Here is a 22,827-nt window from a genome sequence, read left to right as displayed (position 1 = left end):
ACAGCAGTACATTATCAAAAATGTTGTCACAGTACCTTCTTGAAAGCTGACATTCTATGAAATTCCTCCTTTTCAAATCCCGTTCACATGGTGAGGTTCCCAGTGAAGTTTAGAGCCTGCGCGAATTATAAACTAGTCTCACTGTGGTCCTGATGAGGCTGAGCCATAGGTAGACTGCCTATTTGATATTCACATCGCAGTTACCATGCGCTGCTGTCAAACCCTTCTTCACAGCTGGGTTAGTTTGCGCATGCGAATGGAGTTGATGTTACTGGATGCGACCGGAGGGGGAGCAGCGGGTGATGTTACAGACCGGGACTGTCATGTAGGAAGTTAGGTTTGTGTCCTGCAATTGTTTGGTTATTTTCGGTCATCGCTTTGCACATTGTCGTATTTGTCCAAATTAGTTCATTAGTAATAACGGGTATTTAGTTAACGCAATGAATTGCCAGCTGTCATTTCAGAACTTACATAAAAAGCAGCCACACATCCACTAGCAGGGTAATAAGCTATGCTAACTAAGTAGCTGGTAGCATTGTCGAATTTGTTTAAGGAATGTTGCGTATGAGTTAAATCTAGCGATGAGTGAGGCACATCGGAAAGAAGGTACGTTGAATTTTATGATATTGATGATACGTGAAACGTGTTTTGGTCTAACTGCCTTGCTATCCTGCTACAGTGCTTGTCAGTCACAGGCTATACAACTCGTCAACAAACGCACGTGTCAGAAGACGTATCTGTTAGTGTCGTTTTGTGAAACACTATCACTATAGTAATCTTTTTGTTTTGTGCTTCTGATTTTAATAATGTATTCATGCTTTCTCTATGTTTTAATGTATCCATTGGCTACTATAAAGAGGAAATTAAATTGTAGCCATATTGAATACGTGTTTAGGGCTATCTGGCTCGGCTTGTACTGTAGATAACCGTGTAATTATCGTCAGAAGGTAACGTCTGTAAACGTATTTGCATCAGTTCTCTCTACAAATATATTGGCTAAATACAGGCGAAGATATATATTAGAAAATGTGACTTATCGACATTTGCAGTTTTCCAAACGCTGAGGTGGTGTAAGCCTACACGAAACAGATTCAACAGATTAATTTGAATCAGATGTAAAATGGGGATCATTACTCATAAAACATGAGATTGTGTAGTTTATTGTGGGGGCGTTTTGAAGCGTTTGCTTTGGTGGTCTGGCTACTGTAGAATACACCGGTACATAATATCCCAGAGGTTCTCAATTGGATTCAGGTCTGGGGAACGTGAGAGCCAGTCAATGGCATCAATGCCATCAATGTCCTTGTCACCCAGGAACTGCCTGCACACTCTGGCCACATGAAGTTGGGAATTGTCCTGCACCAGGAGGAACCCAGGGCCCACTGCACCAGAGTAAGGTCTGACGATGGGTCTGCCGATTTCATCCCGGTACCAAACAGCAGTCAGGGTACCGAATGCCAATCGAGCAGCACGGTGCTGGGCCGTGAGGACAGGTCCCACTAGAGGACGCTGGGCCCTCAGTTTGGTCAGAAACATACACTCCAGTAGCCCTCTGGAGGTAATTTTGTAGGGCTCTGGCAGTGCTCCTCCTGTTCCTCCTCGCACAAAGGAGCAGGTATTGGTCCTGCTGCTGGGTTGATGCCCTTCTATGGCCCTGTTCAGCTCTCCCTGTGTAACGGCTCGTCTCCTGGTATCTTCTCCATGCTCTTGAGATACAGCAATCCTTCTTGCAATGGCACATATGGAAAAGGTCATCCTGGAGTAGCTGGACTACTTGTGCTACATGAATGGGCTGCATGCACTGCCTAATGGTACCAGTAGTGAAGAGGACACTAGCAAAATGCTAAACTAGAGAAGAATCAGTCAGGAAGGATAAGGAGAGAGCAATGGTCTGTGGCCATCACCTGCAAAACCATTCTCTTTTTGTGGGTTGTCTTGCTGTGCACTCTCCAGTGCACCTGTTGTCACTTTCATTTGAATCAAAAGAAGTGACATTGATTCACAATCTCTTATGCTTCCTAATGGGACAGATTGATATCCCTGAAGTTAAATTGACTTGGTGTTATACTGTGATGATTACATGTTCCCTTAATTTTTTTGAGCCGTGCATTCAAAACAAAGCATTTGACAATGGGCTGTTAGTTGACTCATTTCTGGAGTTTAACTATTTTGGATAGTGGCAGCATTATTTCCTTTTTTATCGTTGATGCACGATACAATGTTTTCCTTGTCAATAACGATTCCGAGTACTGAGCTTTGAGTATCGGCCAATACAGAGTACCTATCCAGTACTGTCTAGCTAGTTTAAGCTTCTCTATGTTCACTTGCTTTGCAAAGTTTGCAACAACCAGTTTTACTAGTGGCTGTTGCAAGTGTAAAGAAAGTCCAGACATTATTGTGGTCGTTGTTCGCATGTTTCCGGTCTACCAGTCATCAACAACTGACGTATTTGTGACATTGGCTCATTACATAGAATGTCGTCAGTACCCGAGCCCGTTTATTTAGATCGTATTGGATTGATGCATCTCACATTTTTATACACTTCAGAGTATAATGACCTTTTACTAATGTGACTAGAACTCAGGCTCACGTTTTTTTTACATAAACATTGTCCCGGAGAATTCCCTAGACCCCATTTCCCAGCGTGCCCTGTTGGTGTTTGGCTATGGTTACTTAACTTTTAGAGCTGACTGGTCGAAGTGCATATCTAAAAATGTTTAGCTGACTTGGCTAATTGATTGACTCACAGTTGTATTGCAAGAGAAACTGCTGATCCAAAAGCTGACTTGTACTTGGTATATTCCACCTCATACGCTCAGTAATAAGTTGAGACCCTGATTTACCAGTAATGCGTAACCACTGCATAAACAACCCGGCCTTTTGCCCAAAGGAGTTGCGTTGCTTAACATCACCTTTTTGGCAACAGCATCGACTCCCAAATGTAGATTAATTGGAATTTATTACATGTAATGGTTTGCAAAATGTCTCCGGATTTTACATCAGAAATGTGGTTAGTGTATACTTGCCTGAAGATATCAAATGCTACTTTGTTTCAGTTTTCCAGTCTAAAGTTCTTCAGAGGTTGTATCCGTCATCCTCCAAGCCTGAGGAAGAACCCAGCCCTCCGCCCCCTGAGATTATACAAAAGTTCCCTGTGAAACAACAAGTCGTTCTTCAGGAGGAGGGCCCAGTCACTGGTAAGAGTTTCATGTTACATTTGTTTGAGTTGACTTAATTGAAATATAAATATTATTTCCCCAGCTGAGCAATGTGAGACACCTGAGAAATGAGCCGCTTTTCAATACTTCCGACTAATTTGCTGTCATACTCCGGAAATTACATAGCCTGCCCAAAATTAACAGCCAGCGAAGTATACAGTACTGCTAATGTTTTTTTTTTTTTCTTTTCTTTCTCATTTGTCTTGTCTCAGGAGATGTTGGGATAACGGCATCCTCAACTGAGCCACACAGGCGGGTATACACAGTCCTAGCTTCCCCTGCAGAGTACAAGACAGGTGCCGGGGGATCTGTCACGCTCTCTCAGCCGTCAGGCATAAACACTGAGGAGGACCCAGCTGGTAAGATGGCTATAATCTTACATTCATGTGGGGACAGATGTGCCGTACTGCAGAGGATTTACTGGCACGGTCTCTCCCCCAGTTCCCTTGTCCAGTTCAGTGTTCCAATCGCTCTTCTTGATTGTCTTTTTCAGTCCAGTAGTGGAGGAAACCAGGAGCAAATATGTCTCCATGACCTTAGTCGTTAGGTCATGGAAATTGGGATTCACTAAACCTGTGCATTGCGATAGAAGCTATCGCTGTTCCAGTTGGATCAAGTCAGTCAGTGACAGCTGATGCTGTTGCCTAACGTTCTTAAGGTCAAATGTTCTTGCAGTGAAATGCATTGAACCTTGTCTTTCTGTTTTGAAACACAAGCCCCCCCCCCATATTGCTCCCATTAATAGGGTTTACCCACTTGGTGGGAATTGCAACTCCATTGTGAGTGTCAGTTCATTATTATCACTTCTGAATGCATCCTGAATGCTGATTGGCTAATAGCTGCTGGCCATGTGCCACACCTGCTGGTGCTTTATTGCTTACATATATGGGGTCATAGTACTCTATTGTCTCACAACGTTTTGGGAACTTGCTCCGCCATTATCTTGGGAAAATACAGCGGCAAACTCATCTGTAATTTTAGCTAACCACCGCAACTGTTGACTGGTGCAAACTAGCAACATAAGGTTGGGTGCTGCTTTCGCTATCCAAACTGCATGTACCCATGTCCATCTCCGTTTTGCTCACTCGCCGTTTGCCAGCCAGAGATGAGGATGAGGTTTGGATATTTGGCTAAAATGGGTGTGATTATTAGCGCAATATCTAGGTTGTACTAACTAGAATGTCCCTTCAGTTGCATCCTGCAGCAAACTGTCAATGTTATTGGATGTTATAAAATTATTTAGGCCTTTTAGTGCTTTACATTGATTTCATAAAATGTCATTTACAGGGACATTTTCAGTGAAGGTACCTGTTTTAGTCAGCTGGCTAAATTGCAGCTGTAGTCTCTAGGCAACTCAATAAAAACACAAAAATTGTGATACACAAAATGATTACAAACAATGAGTATGTGCCAGTGTTTCCTACAGGGTTCTATTCATGTCATTGTATTCTTAGTAATATCCAGTTGCCTTAAGAACTGTTCTTTTTATTGTAGTTTGATACAAACTAACATTTTGGTTCATTTGCCACTCTGGCAGGTAGATTGAAAATAATATTTTACCCCCAATTATGCCATAAAACACAAATAATGAATGAGGATGCAGTTTATGTTTTTCTAAATAAAGCATGTTCCTGTTAACTGATAATGTGTGAGTTTTGCGTAACATCACCAAAATCATGTGACCGGAGTCACATATGAGACATGTTTTAGCTGCACCTTTAAGGGCAGGGGTTCCATGGTAACAGAACCAACAGCACCATGCTGTGTCTGTGACAGTTTCCCACTGTGGCCCCACTAGTTTGATTCAGTCTATAGTGTAGTAGCTCAAACTAAAACCACTAAACATGTGAACAAAACCTTCTAAATATAAAAAGTGCTCAAAAAAACATCCAGGAAAAGAAATATATTGCATTGGTAGTGAATCATGCAACAATACACTCTGGTAGGCTAGGGTGTGGATATTTGGTTGCTACTGCTGTGATTGCAATAGCTACCATGGGTGGACAGATTAATGGAAACATCCTTTGGAAAATAACTGTTACTTTCAAGCAACTGTGTCACAGTTAAGGAGGTCACATTAGGCTGATTTGACATTTAGCAGTACATATGTTTCAGCTAGAACATGTCTGACAATTCGCATTTTGATATGAGTTTTCAAAGAGACATGAGGCAACTAATCGTTCTAATACAGACAAATAGTCAGTGCCTGAATTGTAGGTGCTTCGGACACAAATGCAAAAGCTTGTATCCCAGGGCAACGCGCAAAAATGGAGAACTTGGCGTAAGGGGCGCAAAACCCGGCGCGCTGAGCAATGGGGAAAAAAGTAATATGGTCTGATGAGTCATATTTCACCCTATTTCCTACATCCAGAGCTGTTATGTTTGGAAAAAGCCAAAGTCTGTTAACAACTGTTAAATGTAGGGAATCCATAATGGTATGAGCAGCTGTCTCATGGGGGTCATTGGGTTCAGTGATTGCTCTGCATGGTCGTATTACGGCCAAGAAATACGGGCCATTTTACACGACCAACTGCACCCTATATTGCAAACCCAGTTCCCTCACGATGTTCCAATATTCCTGGATGATAATGTGCTCAGAGTGCAAAGCAGATTTCTACTCCCTTAATCCTTCACAGAACTGGATGCTTTTCTTGAAGAATGGTGCAATATCCCATTACACACATTTACGGACTTATATGATTGCATTCCGAAATGATTGGAGCTGTTTGGAACACAAGCATGGCCCTTCTCATTATTAGGTCCTGTATATTAATGTCTTGTTAGGTGTTTCTGTTAATTTGTCCAGCCCCTGAAGTCTCACAACTTTTTGGTAACTTCCTCCATTTTCTTGGGAAAATACAGCAGCAAACTCATCTGTGGTTTTGCCTAACGCCTGCAACTATTGACTGGTGCAAGCTAGCAACATGAAGTTTCGTGCTGCTTTCACTACCCATTCATTTCGTCAGGCTACAGTACTTCCATACAAATAAGTATTTTATGTAGTTGTAGCTAGCGTCCCATGTCACTGAAAATCGAGCAAAGGTTGCCTGCAACCCATATCTCTGTAAAGTGAATGCCGATCATAACGTATAGTTGCACTTCAGCCCAAATATAGCGTTGTTTTGCTTCCCCTGTGTAGATTTATCAGCGGCGTACCCCAATGGTGGTAAAGTGGTGCAGGAAACACTGGTGCGCATGACAAGTAGCATTCAGCATGGAGACAGACAGATCAGGACAGGGCAGCAAAGGAACTAAAAGGAACAGAAATGTTGTATTGCCTGGGCACCAAACAGGCAATGTGGAGAGGCGATACACACAGCTATTCACCAGGGTTTGTGTTCACACAACTGATTGTCCTTCAGACGTGTTTTTTTTTATGTGTGAAAGCGTGATGGTGCACATACGTGTGTCTTAAGGCGGTCTGTTCCAGACATGGGCAGCTCTCACAGAAAAAGACATCTGACTGAAAGTGTTCTTTCCTTAACTTGAGCTATAGTCACCTCTCATGGCGGCCCAAGTGGATCCGCTGCCCAGGGTTTTCTGCTTGATTAAAAACACCAGGTCGGGGACCATGTGGGATCTTGAATACTAGACTGCTCAGGAACTTGTGCCCTCTGAGGGTGTTAGTGATGGCGGCTGTGGGAGTTTCCTGAGCATCTGGAGAGTCAGTGATGAGGGGGACAGGCGAGAGAGAGAGCGAGATCAATCCGGTCTACTCACTCTGGCCTGGTGAACTAACTCCTGGTTTATGGTTTATCAACTCCTCCGAAAACATAGCTGTTTGTTGGCGTCAGACTTGAGAAGTTTGGTGCTTAACCTGTCCTCATTTTAATTGTTAGTTGTAATTTCTTTTGTAGTTTTTTTTTCATTGATTGCCCATAAACGCTGTAAATGGTATATGAATTTTATATATGATATATCATTAATTTACATATATCCTGCCACTTATCCTGCTCTAGCATGGATTTAGTCTGTGTACTAAATCTGGGTACTAAGGTACCTAAATCAGGTGTTTAAAGGAACTTTGCATACAGATTCCTGGATTACTACTATCAGTTCCCCTCTTTTTGAAGAACATGCAGGCTGTTTTCTTCACTTTGAGATGTACAGTACTCATGAGTCACTTAGAAAAAGTAATGGTAGGGAAATGGTTTATGTAAAAAAAAAAGTCTATGTGAACCATTTCCCTACCATAATTTTTTTTTTTTTTTACGTGAACCATTTTCCTACAATATATATATATTGTTTTACGTGAACCATTTTCCTACAATGCGTTTTTACTTGAACTTACAATGAGTTAATCTGCAGCTTTCTGTCTGCTCTGTGCGTGCACATAAATCACTACCGTCTGATGTGTTTGACCCTCCGACCCTGTACCGACAGGCAGATGATAATGTACAGTGTTGACCCTAGGGGCACGCCCACATCATAGCTGAGAGTGACCGACATCTCATTACACACTCGTACACTCCAGCCTCTGCTTTCAAGGTAAGATTTCATCCATCTGGGAACAGAAATACAGCTTCTACAGGTTTGTGAAGAGAACCTGATTTTATCCCTGCGATGCGTCGTGCCTAAGAACAGCTTTTAGCTGTAGTATGTTGGCAGTATACCCCTAACCTGTGTGAACCCTTATTGCTATTAGATACCAGTTACATACTGAGATTCCATAGTATTGTTTTGCATGATCTAAATTTCAGCATTTTTGCACAAATCTGGTCTCTCCAAAATGCACAAAATATATCCTGTAAATCTCACACCAGGACTCCCTAAAACACACACCATCTATGACATTACTTTTTATTTTTATTAACTAATTAACTGTGAGACCGTGTTGTAATTTTACATAAGCCCTGCTACAAAAACTGGTGACATTTCTAACAAAATATGTGAAAGGCAGATAAATTATTGGAGAAAAAAAGGCAAGTTGATAAGAATTATCAGTGTTGTATACTTTTCAGTCGGAAAAGGGTGGCTTGCCCACTTCAGGTTGGTGGAGAGTGCCTGCCTCAAGTGGAGGAGTTTAAGTATCTAGGGGTCTTGTTCACGAGTGAGGGAAGGATGGAACGGGAGATTGACAGACGGATCGGTGCAGCTTCTGCAGTAATGCAGTCGATGTATCGGTCTGTCGTGGTGAAGAAAGAGCTGAGCCGCAAGGCGAAGCTCTCGATTTACCAGTCAATCTACGTTCCTACTCTCACCTATGGTCATGAGCTTTGGGTCATGACCGAAAGGACAAGATCCCGGATACAGGTGGCCGAAATGAGCTTTCTCCGCAGGGTGGCTGGGCGATCCCTTAGAGATAGGGTGAGAAGCTCGGTCACCCGGGAGAAGCTCAGAGTAGAGCCGCTGCTCCTCCACATCGAGAGGGGTCAGCTGAGGTGGCTTGGGCATCTGTTTCGGATGCCTCCGGAACGCCTTCCTGGGAAGGTGTTCCGGTCCCGTCCCACCGGGAGGAGACCCCGGGGATGACCTAGGACACGCTGGAGGGACTATGTCTCCCGGCTGGCCTGGGAACGCCTCGGTGTCCCCCCGGAAGAGCTGGAGGAAGTGTCTGGGGAGAGGGAAGTCTGGGCATCCCTGCTTAGACTGCTGCCCCCGCGACCCGGCCCCGGATAAGCGGAAGAAGATGGATGGATGGATGGATGGTATACTTTTCGTATGCCCTTTAGATTTTATTTAAAATGCACTGTCTCTATACAGTGTGAATTATTCCAAAATTTGAAAGACTCTAAATGATTTTCAGGCCATACCATTGCCTGGCCCTATCAACTATATGCAGAGTCTTAAAGCGGAACACATGGTGTGGAAGAGTAGTATTGAGCTTCTGTCTGCAGTCCAGAGATCATCAGCTTGCTTGGATGTTTGTGTGTCTGCAGCTCGTTTGCTGGTACAGAATTCCTTCCACCTTAAATATCTGCTGTTACCATGGTGAAGACAGTACATCGTTACAACCTCATTGTCTTGGAAATATATTATTCTTTTTTTCTCTGGCCCCCTCACATTTACTTTGGAAGATGATAGATTAGTTCTTAGCGCACATGGTGTGGTGAATTTTGTAGTGTTCTGCCCTGCTGGTTTTTAGTGTATTTTATAACTAATAAACTACATTGTGTTGGAGCTGCCAGGCCCACTAGCTAGTGTGTGCGGATTTTGGGTCTGTTTGTCTGCATGTCACTAGGAATCTGTTTTAAAGGGCTACATTTCTTCAATGCAGTTGATCCTACATTAAGCCAAAAAGAATAACTTGCTGGTTAAACATGGCCATCAGTCTTGTGCACCTTCATGGCCATCCCTCACTGTTGATCAAGGTCCCTACGTCAATGTTGGTTTTCTGATACAGATCTTTTTTTTGTATCACTTACTTACTGACTTGGCTGTGTCTGGCAGCCTTTGTATGCTGATCATGTAGTTCCAGGGCCGGCTGCATGTCTTGGCCATAATTCTTTGAAGTAAAAAGAAAGTGAAATTCTGTTAATGCTGGACTAATAATACCTGTTACACCAGCTAAATATTGGCCTTCTTTCTGCGACGTTTGGCTCTTTTCTTATTTCTTTTTGTATTTTTTTCTAATTGATTTGAGTCCTATCGCGGAATGTTTTTCTGTAATGTCCCCTTTGGTTTTGAATGTAAGGTTTCTGTTTTAAAAGAAATGTTATTGTTTTATCATTAAAATATCTTACACAACTTGGTTTGATTTCTTCTATTTATCTTTGATAGAGGAAAATTTCATTCCCACTCTATCCCTTTATTGTAATGTCTGTGTACTTGACTGAAAGCTGCCTGCTTTATGGTTTCAGTGTTGTTTCACCGTGCCCTGTTTTTCCTAAGTGTCTGTATTTTACCGGTTTCTTAAGAACACCTTGGGGTTATTGATACATTAAAACAAATATAATTGCTATTTCATGTTGTTCCGAGTGTAGATCATTGTCTAAGATTAGGAAAAACACTTTTGATCCGCATATGAGCTTTGCGTTCACGCTAAGCAGAAATCCCCAAGTAATGGCTCCCTAACAACACATTTTTCTATACTGATTAGTGTCAGGTGTGGACACTGCCTTAACCAACATGACCACTAGCGCAGAATAAAATGACTCAAATTCCTTTGATTGCTGCGGTTCACCGGTTAAAGCAGTCCATTTCTTTATGACTCATACTGTTCATTCTAAGGGACAGTGTCTTTGTGCCTCGGTTGTCTTGAGATGGACCTTGCTGAACTAAATTTGCCGTATTAGGCATCTTTTACAGAGACTAGCCCTGTTATGTTCGCCTAGCCCTGTGTCTGCCACAGCATTCACGTATTGCCTCGCAACGGAAAATCGCTTCCTACATGCTTCTAATGATTAGTTTTATGTAAATGCTGTGAATAATCACTACTGGCTATTTATGTGCGGTTTCCAATTTTCATCTCCCTCCACAGCTGAACGGATGAATTACACATGTTTTTTTTTAAGATGCTTAATATGTCACTTTCTCCGCACGGCTGCCCACTATGGTGACGGTTTGCCCGTTTCTCCTTCAGACTGAAAAGTTGTGGATGTTCTGCTGGGAGCCTAGAGAAAGACTGGCCCTGTACGTGTGAGCCTTACAGCAGAGTGTCCCTGTACGTGTGAGCCTTACAGCAGAGTGTCCCTGTACGTGTGAGCCTTACAGCAGACTGGCCCTGTACGTGTGAGCCTTACAGCAGAGTGGCCCTGTACGTGTGAGCCTTACAGCAGAGTGTCCCTGTACGTGTGAGCCTTACAGCAGAGTGGCCCTGTACGTGTGAGCCTTACAGCAGAGTGTCCCTGTACGTGTGAGCCTTACAGCAGAGTGTCCCTGTACGTGTGAGCCTTACAGCAGAGTGTCCCTGTACGTGTGAGCCTTACAGCAGACTGGCCCTGTACGTGTGAGCCTTACAGCAGACTGGCCCTGTACGTGTGAGCCTTACAGCAGACTGGCCCTGTACGTGTGAGCCTTACAGCAGACTGGCCCTGTACGTGTGAGCCTTACAGCAGACTGGCCCTGTACGTGTGAGCCTTACAGCAGACTGGCCCTGTACGTGTGAGCCTTACAGCAGACTGGCCCTGTACGTGTGAGCCTTACAGCAGACTGGCCCTGTACGTGTGAGCCTTACAGCAGACTGGCCCTGTACGTGTGAGCCTTACAGCAGACTGGCCCTGTACGTGTGAGCCTTACAGCAGACTGGCCCTGTACGTGTGAGCCTTACAGCAGACTGGCCCTGTACGTGTGAGCCTTACAGCAGAGTGGCCCTGTACGTGTGAGCCTTACAGCAGAGTGGCCCTGTACGTGTGAGCCTTACAGCAGTGTCCCTGTACGTGTGAGCCTTACAGCAGTGTCCCTGTACGTGTGAGCCTTACAGCAGACTGGCCCTGTACGTGTGAGCCTTACAGCAGACTGGCCCTGTACGTGTGAGCCTTACAGCAGACTGGCCCTGTACGTGTGAGCCTTACAGTAGGGGGTGCTGCTCTGCGCTATGAATCCCAGAAAGGCTCCTGTTCCCCTTTATCCTCTGGGGAGAACCCTACCTACCTACTGTGTATAGGCCGAGGCCATGCAGCTAGCTTGACGTCAGTGCTGTCTGTGGCACGGACATAACGTCCTTTGGCATCGATCTTCAGGCAGGTTCATCTAGGAGCTGCTGCTTTGCTGAATAGGCTGAATGAATTGGCTTGATCCGCTACCAAATTAAAGCTTTGCATCAAAAGGCGGGTGGACCTGGTGTTGAAGGGGGCTGATTTCAATTGCTTTGAAATGAATGCCAGTGAGAAATATGGATCACGGATTTGCCTGGCCCAGTGCTAGTTGGTTTATGCTTTTCTGGATTTATATTTTCATGGATGGACAGACAATGTACAAATTAAGCAGGTAATTGATTGGTGTGGCAGTTAGCCCCGCCTTTATGGATGTTAGTCTTAATTGAATGGGCAAATATCTTCATCGTCCTATAGCAGTACAATTATTATTTTTTTAATACTGGATGAAGTCACTGTATGGCTTTCATTTGAAATATTATATTACAATCACTGGTTATAGATGGTTGATAATGTCTTCTCATCTAAAGATAGCACTGAGTATGACAGATGCGAAACATTCGGCTTAGGAGAATCTTTACAACATAATTTTCAAGATACGAAAAATAGCTTCAGGTAAAGTTTACAGAATACATCCCAGAACTAGCACACTCTGTGGCATGTAATTCGCAGGCTTCTAAAGCTATGATACATTAATATTCATAACATCCACAACTGTTATGGTTTTTAGCGATATCACAGTGCTAAAAAAAGATACTGACAATGAAAGACAAGCCAATTATAGATTATGTAAGACCTTTGAAGCATGATCCCATCATGTAAGGTGCATATTCTACCAATAGGTGTTACATTGCCTGTCCCAGTGTGTTTTTACAAATAATACAAACATTAATGGGACAGCTATGAGTGGGTATATAAGTTCTGAGCTCTCTAAAAGACAAATATGATTGACAGAAATGCTTTATGATACTCAGTCCACAATGGCCAGATAAATTCTGCAAGGAAGGTGACTTGGTTTTTGGCATTTATTTTTGGTTTGCTCGGGTTGTTGGTATGTTATTGCCTGCATTAATTCTAGCTGAATATAATGTAAAACTCGTGAAAGTTAACCAGCTCTCACTTTTTTGGTTCCCTTCAGATCAGAGCGCTCAAGAGTCCAATGAAGATGGAGACGAAGGACAAAGACAACCCTGGAGGAGGAGGCGGAGAAAGAGGAGGGGAACTACAGCTCCAGGAGGTGGGCCAGTGACGGGCGGAGTGGGCCAGGCTCCAGACTCCAACTGTGGGGGTCAATCCAAGGCCCCCCCCCCTACGGAGAGTGACGGAGAGTGGCTCAGCAAGAACAAAAGACGAAAACTGAAGAAGAAACGCCACAAGGAGAAGCTGCTTTCTCTGGGTCTGTTGCCCCGCGCCACATCTCTGGAGTTCACCTACCAGAGAGGGGTTTGTGGGGAGGGGGAAGAAGTGGCGGTGGAGGTGGAGGAGACAAGACAGAAAAGGGCAGCTGAAGTGATAGACTTCCTCAGGACTACAAATGATATCTACGTGTCTGATTGTGAGTATCATGCTACAATGTCTGCTTTTTAACCCAGATTATCCATCCAGATACAGTCACCCTGCCTAATGTGTTTCTCTGTCTCCCTAAGAGCTGGCTAGAACCAGGGCTCTGGAGAGTAAGGTGACGGGCCCATGCTCTTCAAGTGATGTTGCCGGCGTAGCGCATGCATAGTTCCTTACTTTTTTAATGTATTTTTTTTTTATAGAAAACGAATAATTCGAATAGCACTGTGGCATGAGCCAAATAGAAACTGGGAAAAGGCAGGTGATGACTCACTGGCCCGTTACAAAAAATGGTCCCAACTTGAGGGCGGTGTGGGATTATGACTCAAAGCTGGCGAGGGTAAGGGCAGTGTTTGGGTGTAGTGGACAGGCTCAGTCTGAAAATACCTTCCTGACTTGCATCTTGTGGACCAATCAGACTGCCCAGAGAGTCCCATTGGTTCCAGAGATGAAGGTTCCTGTATTGATGGTGAGTTAATTTAGCCAGTAAGGAGGGCCTTTGGAAATGATCACTGTAATTCAGTCATATGCCGCTGTCCCGAATATGTCCCAAAATCAGTCTCAATATAGACTGGCAGTGTAACCAAACCAGCACTCGCTGTCACCAACTCACTCACATAGCCATACGTTGTCATGTGTTGCAGGCAAAAGTCTGAGAGTGACTTTGAGATTGGCAAGGGAATCAAATAAACCCAGCGGCTTGGGATTACACTCGTGACTTGAATAATGCAATTTATTTCAACATTTGAATAGTGAAGCTAACATTGAATTGAAAGAATAAAGTCGTACTACAATATCCAAAGTTTAGCAATCGTTAAACTGATAATTTAAAATCCAACTGAAACGACAACTGGCTGCCCGTGGTTAGGCACGCCTCTCCATTTGTGCAGAGTACAAATATAGAGAGATACAGAGAAATGATGCCAGGCGTTATGTGACATCTCTTGGCTCCGACGACTGACTTGGTAGCTGGTTTGGTCAAAGTGGCTTTTAGATGGACTAATTAGCCCCCAAGTCCTCTATTATATTTAGCTCCCTGAGCTTTGGACACTTGTTCGTATGGAGGAGGCGTGAAGTCGGACACGAAGGGGCGAGGGGAATGGGGTGACCTGTGATCCAGCCCAGCTGATTGTGAAAGTATTCGACACATTTGACAGGGGCCAATTTGCTGTGTCATCTCACTGAATTCACACACATCCAGATTTGCACCACTCACCGTGGCAGAGCTTGTGGAGGCTGGTGGGATTAGTACATCTCTAACTCTTCATGCTCATTACCTTCAGCAGATAGGCTCTGTGTGTCCTCTGAAGCGCTGGAAGGCCTTCTGACCAGCCTGTCCAATGGAACAGTGCCCCCTGCTGGTTTGGCCCAGCTCCACAGCCTCAAATCCCTGGTGCAAAAACGGGACACAGCAGCTCTTGCCAGGGCTCTGCAGGAGCTCCAGAACAGCTCTGATGTGTCTCCAGGTAGGTAGTCTTGTGTGTTTATACCTCACCTTTACCTCACCTGGATTAACCTCTTTGTCTGAGTTCATCTGCATGCCTTACACACGCACAGACACTCACGTGTGCATGTTGGCCCATAACTTCCAGACCGCACATGAACATGTTCATGACATCCTTTGCCTGCATCTCCTACCTTATTTTCTTTAATTTCCACAGTCCCGTAGGGCCAGTTCTGGCATGAATGAGAGATAATGGCCATGAAAAGTAATTAAGCTTGACCCAATGTATGAGAGTACTAACTATCTCGGTACAAAGGACACTAGGTAGGAAATGTGATGCCCCATTACTGATGGGTCCCAAACACCCTGTCCATACCACCTGCTAGGAACTGTGTATGTGACTGTCATGGGACCCTTGGACCATAGGTTGGAAAATACCATAGGGTATATTGTAGTATAAACCTTTCTTATAATAGGCTGTGTAATTGTTATGACCACTGGCCGCCTCCTATGTGTCCTGGCATAAAAGACTGTGTTAACTAGGTGGTCACTGGAGAAAATGAAAGAACTATGGAAGATCAACATCTTGGACTCATGCTAAATAAAGATTCTCCCCTGACTTCTGTTTAATCAATGACTCTGTTCATGGATCATACGTGGACAGAAGCGAACATGCCTGACCAGGAGTGTTTTATTTATCAATGTCTCTATATTGGATTAAAAAGTAATGGCACTGAAAACAAAGCTTGATGCAGTTTTTAGCTTTGTTTGGCTTCCTAGACAGGAGAGTAGTATCCAGTTTGTGGCAATGGGTTTTTTGGTTATAGATTTACACCATGCCATGGATGACCAGCTGGTTTGGCTAACAACCTCATCTTGAATCTAATGACTGGCTTTTGCTGAGAATACACCCTTTTGATGGATGAGTTAAAATGCTTTAGCTAACTAAAATAATGTTTAATAATGCATAGTCTTTAAAACCCTTTGAAATCAAGCTAACATTGTTTTACCACCCCTTTACTCTTCTTCATGCCAAAGAGCAGCCCTTAGCTCGGCGATGATCCCCAGGTTCTTAGACCTTATGGCCAAATTCTGTCACTGACCTGTACTGGAGATTAAGCACTGGTAACCATAGTGAGTCTCCCCGTGGAAGAGCAGACTCCCGGCCAGTCTGAGCAGTGATCAGTCTCCTTAGTAGACTGATCACCGACTCCCACTTCACCGCCTACTTCACCCGCTCCCTAGATGTGAGCAGTCCTTTTGGATTAACCTTAATCATAGTCGATTAAGTGGAGAACTTAGTCCCATATCCATTCTGTCTGTTAAAACACATCTGTCTCCGCCTGGATATTGTGTTAAGAGCAGCAGAGCATTTCCCTCATCTCTTCTTGCCTACTGTTCCATTGAACAAAATGTAAAACAATGGGATAAGATCACTGTTTCACTTAGTTCTGGGTGGCAAATGCAATATATGTATTGCTAAATGAATGGAATTAGCCACCAGCGGAATAAAGCCAACTGTTTCTGGCCACCCATGCTTGAACCCAGTAGCCCTGCGGTGTGCTGTTGGTTTTAAAGTCCTGTGAGTCTTTTTCACAGTTCACTGGATCTTCTCTTCAGCTCTGAGAGAGGCAGAATCAATTCACCACAGAGGCTGCACTAAATCATATCCCACTGCTTATATTTCACTTCCAACCAACACCTATCGGGGATGACGTCTGCTGCCGGCTTGCTGCCAGCTTTATTTGATGACTTTTATGCACCTGCTGAATGAAATCTTTCCGTTTCATTTTGACAGAGTAGTAGTATGAAAGCAGTGATGAAATGTAGGTTAAGTTCTGCGCAGGAGTAGACTTGGTCCAGGATAGTTTGCTTGTCCTAATCGTTTTGAATCGTCAGTAATGACTTTAAATGATAAAATGCGCAACCATTTTAGTCCAACTCTAATGTAAAATGTTTCTCCTGTCTGTTCAGATGAGGCCACAGCCATTGTGTCCCTGTTGCAGTACTGGATCACAGAGATTTTGCCCATGCAGAGAGACCGGAAGACAAGCCAACCTGTTACACAACCTTCCTAGGTTAGCCAAACACCTTCATAGTTGTTGAGGGGTTTTAAACAACACTGCTGACAGAAAAAACTATTTATTGTGAGTCCATTCATATTAAAGCTGTGAGCTATTTGAGGAGACTGCCTCATGTGAAAGTGCTCACGCGTGTTATATGGATTATTGTGATGCTGTTCATAATGAGTTTATTTACAGAAATGTTTGAAGTTGGACTGTGCATATTAAAATGTTTGTTTAAGGTGTTGTAGTTATACACTTGTCTGTGACTGAGGTGCAGGAGTTGAAAGGAAATGACAAACAAGCAGAAGGGGATCGCCACACACTCAGGCTCAATGCAAGTTGGGTCAACATGAAGGATGGCTCAGCAAAGCCTCTTTAAAAGGACATTTTGCATTTGACCCTGAGTGTCTGGCTATCTTTTGCTATTCTATTTTTCGAACACATGAAATATATAGAACAACATTACACACTGATTCCCTCGTACCTTAATAAGCAGGACTTTTTCGGTGCTTGTTATTGTTAGATGTTTCATGTGGAAACAGAGAGACATAATTGGGAGTAGCTTCAGCTAGTTCCCATCTTCCAATTGACATGAGAAGGAAAGGCCAAGTCTGCCAGACTTCTTGGCTTTGTGGTTTACATGTAGACATGACATTTGGACCAATTTGGTAGCACACCACTTACTTGCAGTGAAAATACCCCTCACAATCTATTGTAAAGTCAATCTTCACCTCTCGACTAAGCCAACTTATCTAAGGTATAACTACTGTACGACGTTAAACCATAAACCTAGCTGATCAGATGTTTGTCAAGAGAAGACAAAAATTAAGACAGTGACCACGCTAAATAAATGTGTAATCTCCATTCACCCACTGTGCTATGGACATGAAGCGAAGTTTAGTTGATAATCTCCTATTGTGCTAGAGTCAACCCCTTTTCCAATGACTTCACAGCATCTGACTAGCACTGGGCATTCTAATTCAATCAAATGTATTTATAAAGCCCTTTTTACAACAGCAGTTGTCACAAAGTGCTTTACAGAGATACCCGGCCTTAAACCCCAAGGAGCAAACAAAAGTAGGGTTGTATTTCATTGGCTAGGAAAAACTCCCTGAGAAGGATGAATTTTAGGAAGAAACCTAGAGAGGACCCAGGCTCAGAGGGGTGACCAGTCCTCTTCTGGCTGTGCCGGGTGAGATATTAAGAGTCCAATTAGAATAATAAATACATTTCTCTGGGCTAAATCCAGAGTCTATTTGATTCTAGACTAGGTCAAAAGTATGACCAGGTGGACAAGGACAGGGACAACAATGGGCCCCCCAAACCAGGTACTCCACAGGTGTGGACCAGGACCTCATCAAAATTTAAAACTGGAGGAGACTGAGAAAAGTTAGAAAGTGCATTCCTCATGTCCCCCAGCACAAAAATATGGCAAGAATGTTCTGCAGGGAGGGTGAAGGAAGTGAGTTTAGGTTTTAGCTGCCATGACCCGGAGGTCACATGAGCCATACAGAAGGAGCTGGTGAAATATGACAGAGGGACGCAGACTTTTGGTTACAGAACTTTCTTCCAAATATATGTCCATGAGGACAGAAAAACTAAATATTTTTAGCTGGTTTGAAACAGTTACCGTTGGACAAAGGAACACTGATGTGTTGAAGGGGTTCTGTCCTACAGTACAAAATAGTATTTAAAGTTGACTTATGCAGTGTCCAAGTGATCAAACAAGTTCATTCTTGGCTACAAAGAAAACATTTCAGAATGATCAAAACTTACAGCTTCTAAGATAGTTGAAGAGCACCTGTGATTGAGAGCACTACTGAATGTTAGCTTTTTCAAGTAATCCAAGATCCTTGTATGCCCAGTTGTGGACCATGCCTCTGGCATTTGAAGTTGATACTGTATAGTACGTTCAGTTACGATAAAAGAAGAGCACATGTACAGTCTTCGATTTAGAGGGGATTCTAGAAGGAACTGAAGTGTCTTAAATGCCCATTGAGGCTGGGGATCGTGAAGATGCTTGACACTTAAATCACACAAAAGTAGATTCATACAAATTAATTGAATTAATAAGGCTCAGATGTTGTTCAGAAATAGCCCTGGCTGGATCTCTAGGCATCGCTGTGGTAGGGAATTCAATAGCCACCATCTGTAGGCCCTGTTCATACCAGGATGTGCCACCAGTTGTTATGGTGCCTGGTTCGTGCCTAAGGCCATTCAGTAGTTCATTTCCTGAGGCCTTCCACACAGAAAACGCCACATCACTCTGGATAAAAGCATCTCTTTAATGGTGTATTATTATATTATGAGAGGCTGTGGTAGCCCCTGAAATGTCTTTGGGGGGGTGTCGTGGAGCCTGACACCATTGTGTGATTGCCAATCTATTTGGACTGACTTTGGATTTGATGCCCTGAAAGATCGGTGGCCTAGATTAACTTTCTTAGGGGTTCGGTTTGGCAGAAGGTCATATCTGGCTCTTCTGTGCCGCCATTCATTCCCTGTCTGTTCCCTGGCACGGATATTATGAACCAATAAACCTCCGCCTTATTAGTATTCTTGGTGATACCAGCCCAAGGCAGAATGAACCCAACTACACTAAGGGATATAAGACCTAAAGAAAGGCGCTGACTAAGCAAGTTCAACGGCCACTCAACAGGAAAACATCCAGGAAATCAAAAAATCAACAGGAAAACTTCCTGGTCGCCCAACTATGCACACTGGAATATACAATAGATATTTATTCATACAGGGAAATCAAGCTAAGACCGTGATCTGTTTCACATTTGAACCCGGTATTACAACAATCTACAGTACAGTTTATTCAAAAGGTATTCAAACCCATTCACTTTCTTCACTTTATGTTGTGTTATAGACTTATAATTGGAAAATAGTCAGTAAATCTACGCAAAACCATCTCATGAAAACACATTTTGTGACTATTGAAAAAAAAAAAAAATGCTGTATCAAATGTACAGAAGACTTGAGACCTTTTTAATTTAATACTTTGTAGAACCACCTTAGCCAGCAATAATCACTCAGAATGTTCTTGGGTATCCCTTTACCAGCTTTGCACAACTACATTTGGTTAGTTTCTACCATTCTTCCTTGCAGGTCGTCTGATGCTCTGTCAAATTGGATAGTGAGCATAGGTGAACCGCAATATTACGGTCTTTGTGAACATCTAGAAATGTAGATTTGGCCTTGTCTGTTACAATTGCCTGGGTTCTGTGGCTAAGGAAATGTGCTGTAATACCAATCAAGTTGCTGTAATAGTACTGTGCCTGGGTCTAAAACTGGAGTGCTATAGTATCATTTCAGGTGGAAGTTGTCAGATAAGAAAGAACACCGCTGTATATTTACAAATGCCTCAGATTATCTGTAAAATAATTTGATAATTCAAATTCGATAAATGTCAAGGTCACTAGTAGTCCAACACTTATGTAATGGAGACGTGTGGTAGGTACCATACTTTTGGAATAATGTTAGATTAAAAATATGTATTAGAGCTCCAGAGGACAAAGTCATCAATAACCAGCAGACACGTGTGACAGTAACCAAGTGGTCAAGGGTGTAGGGCCAGTAAACTAGAGTTAGCCAGTTCTAATCCCCAATGTGACAAGGGGAAAAACCTGTTCTGTTCCTGAGCAAGACCGCTAATCCAAATCGAATTAAACGAATGTCAACCTCAGTGGTTTTCTTAGTGTCAATATCTAATAAAGCATCAAGGGCCTCTTTTTTTTGTGAACTGTCTCTGACAAAATCTTGACTGTACAACAGGGTTCCTTCATGAATATGCTTATTTTCAGTTGTTCCTTCGTGGATGTTTCTGAAAGAGATGGCCTTGTGTGTACTCAGTCTCTATGCAGCTCTCGTTCATCTAAGGCCATTGACACGCTGCCAGAAACTCCTATAATCCGCTAAGACACCACATCTGTTTTTTCATACAGGGCAGTGTTTGCGTGGTTGTGTAAAGGGAATGAGGCTGCAGATGAGCTTCTGAGACTAACACGTACAAGGTAGACAACTGCAGGTCCACCCTGAGAAGCCTTCTTTCTTTAGTCTCTGGCCGGGCAAAACTAGTCTCTCTTATCAGAGGAAACGAGCAACAGTTGGAAACCCTGGAGATCCCTGGCAAGATGTTTTTCAGACTCCCAAGATTAACTCCTGGCTACATACGATATCTACAGGTGGGTGGCCAGTGAAGTGTGCAAATAATATTGTTGTGTTTTCTTGTCCTTTTAGAAACATCTGATAAAGGTGTACTGGTGGAAATGGTCCTCCACACTGATGTGGATGAGTCAGTGGCTTTGCTTGGCCAGATTGCCTGTCTTGATTTAAAGGTCCTTCAAACATAATGTCCCCCAATATCTGCTAATGTTGTAGTAAAGACGACTTTGTCCTTGGCGTCCTCTGGCTACACGAGTCGCTAGGGAGAACCTGGAAGTAAACAAATTAAATGAACTTATGATGTTATATTGACGTGCGCTGTGTTTGTTGTAGGTTGGAACAGTGGGTGAAACTGAATGGCTTAATGTTATTATTTGTCACTGACGGATCACCCCTTATGGTCGTGTAGTTAGTCTCATTGTTCCATGTTCAGGTTGTTCTAAGAAAGTGCAGTGGTGGACAATGGAAATGTCAGTTTGTTTTTGGCCAGCTTGATCAAATTGCCATCCCCCTTTCCATTCAACGTGCCTGGAGGCAATTACAGAGGACACGGAGGCGTTGCGATGTGGGACCCAGTTTACACTTCCAAAACTCTTGATTGTATGTCCTACTTAGCAGCTGTAAGTTTGGGGAAGTCTTTTGTCTTAGCTCACAAAACTTTATTGGACTTATTTACTGGTGTTTACCGGCGCTAGCTAGCGAGGGAAAAACCCATGACATGGTTGGTTGAATTATGAGAGAAATAACTCAGTGAGGGAGCATCAGGAAGGGCTGCGTAAGAGCCTGAGTTCCAGCTCCATTAACGCTGTGGGTTATATTATTTCCTCTTCATTATTGTCTAGGGGCCTGCAAGGAAATTGTCTGTTTCACAAAATAACAGTGCCTTTGTTTGTCACAGATAGACACTGTAATTTGGCAAATGGGAGAAGATGGGTTTTTAATCTCCTAGGTTAGTGGTGGGGGGGGGGGTGATGGGAGAATAATGTGGCAGACTGGATTGGCATATTGGGAATCCTGTCACAAAAGAAGATATGTTTTTTTGGTGAATGCTGCCAGCAACATCCCATTGTCTATCAATAATAATGGCATTTTAAATGTTATTTAGATGTATTCGTTGGCGTACGGGGTCATTGTACACACGGTGCTTAGTCAATGCTTTATTTTTAGTGCTTGGCATTCATCACCCCTTTTACAAAACCTGTTCTCTGGCCTAGGGTGGTCCAGCTGAAACCATTGCCTCTGGTTCACAGCATGGATTCAAAACCAGCCCACTGCTCTCTCAGCAAAAGCATTCCCCTCGATCAAATATCGCAAACAAAAAAAGAAATGCCTGGTAATAATTCCCAGGAAAAATAAAATGTTGCTTCCCCCCCCCCAAACCCCCACCCCCCTCAGACCCAGGCTGTGGAGAGTGGCACCCAGAAGACTGGGGATCTGGTAATGCCCCGTCTGGCCTTGATTCTGGGAGCCTTGGGGATCGGGGTGTGTGGCTACAGCTCCAGACAGCTGGCACTGCACCACCTTCCCTCCGCCCGCGTGCTGAACTGGATGGATGTCAGGAGCACCCCGGTGAAAGGAAATGCCCCTTCGTTATCGGACCGATCTGGACGCCACAGTGTTTGTCAGGACATCCAGCCTCCAGCGTTTGCTGGGGGAAAAGTGCCATAAAACAACCACAAACTCTAGAGTACGTTTCATTCCCGGTACCTAGTCAGGTATGGCAGAGCTTTTCTCTGTAAATGTAACCCTAACATAGTGACCTATAATCAGTTGTTCTTAGCCGCATCTGCGTGAGATTCTGCATTGGCACACAGAGCACAAGCTGCTTTACCAGGGTC

General features: G+C 43.5%; 1 protein-coding gene across 3 annotated transcripts; it reads left to right on the top strand.

The window, feature by feature from the left end:
* Nucleotides 1–206: 206 nt before the first annotated feature.
* Nucleotides 207–22,463, top strand: LOC105015768 (glutamate-rich protein 1). 3 transcript variants are annotated; one of them, XM_034297329.1, is made up of 7 exons: nucleotides 207–606; nucleotides 3,057–3,197; nucleotides 3,431–3,577; nucleotides 12,891–13,307; nucleotides 14,596–14,778; nucleotides 16,731–16,834; nucleotides 22,385–22,463. In XM_034297329.1, exons 1-6 carry the CDS (start codon nucleotides 582–584, stop codon nucleotides 16,832–16,834), a joined length of 1,017 nt encoding a protein of 338 aa, XP_034153220.1. In that variant the 5' UTR covers nucleotides 207–581; the 3' UTR covers nucleotides 22,385–22,463. The 3 variants fall into 3 exon arrangements, with proteins under 3 accessions (XP_034153220.1, XP_010877460.2, XP_019909714.2); XM_010879158.4 differs by lacking the exon at nucleotides 22,385–22,463 and having other exon boundaries at nucleotides 14,599–14,778; nucleotides 16,731–17,064; XM_020054155.3 differs by lacking the exon at nucleotides 22,385–22,463 and having other exon boundaries at nucleotides 16,731–17,064.
* Nucleotides 22,464–22,827: the final 364 nt, after the last annotated feature.

Source organism: Esox lucius, chromosome 15, assembly GCF_011004845.1.
Source record: "Esox lucius isolate fEsoLuc1 chromosome 15, fEsoLuc1.pri, whole genome shotgun sequence".
NCBI classification, from domain to species: domain Eukaryota; kingdom Metazoa; phylum Chordata; class Actinopteri; order Esociformes; family Esocidae; genus Esox; species Esox lucius.
The sequence above is the reverse complement of the archived record's forward strand: the minus strand, read 5'-3'. Positions and strand labels throughout refer to the sequence as shown.

Coding starts and splice junctions, on each gene's coding strand:
- LOC105015768 (XM_034297329.1), top strand. CDS start 582: ATGAGTGAGGCACATCGGAAAGAAG. Junction 3,198..3,430: donor GGAGGAGGGCCCAGTCACTG/GTAAGAGTTTCA, acceptor GTCTTGTCTCAG/GAGATGTTGGGATAACGGCA. Junction 14,779..16,730: donor CAGCTCTGATGTGTCTCCAG/GTAGGTAGTCTT, acceptor CTGTCTGTTCAG/ATGAGGCCACAGCCATTGTG.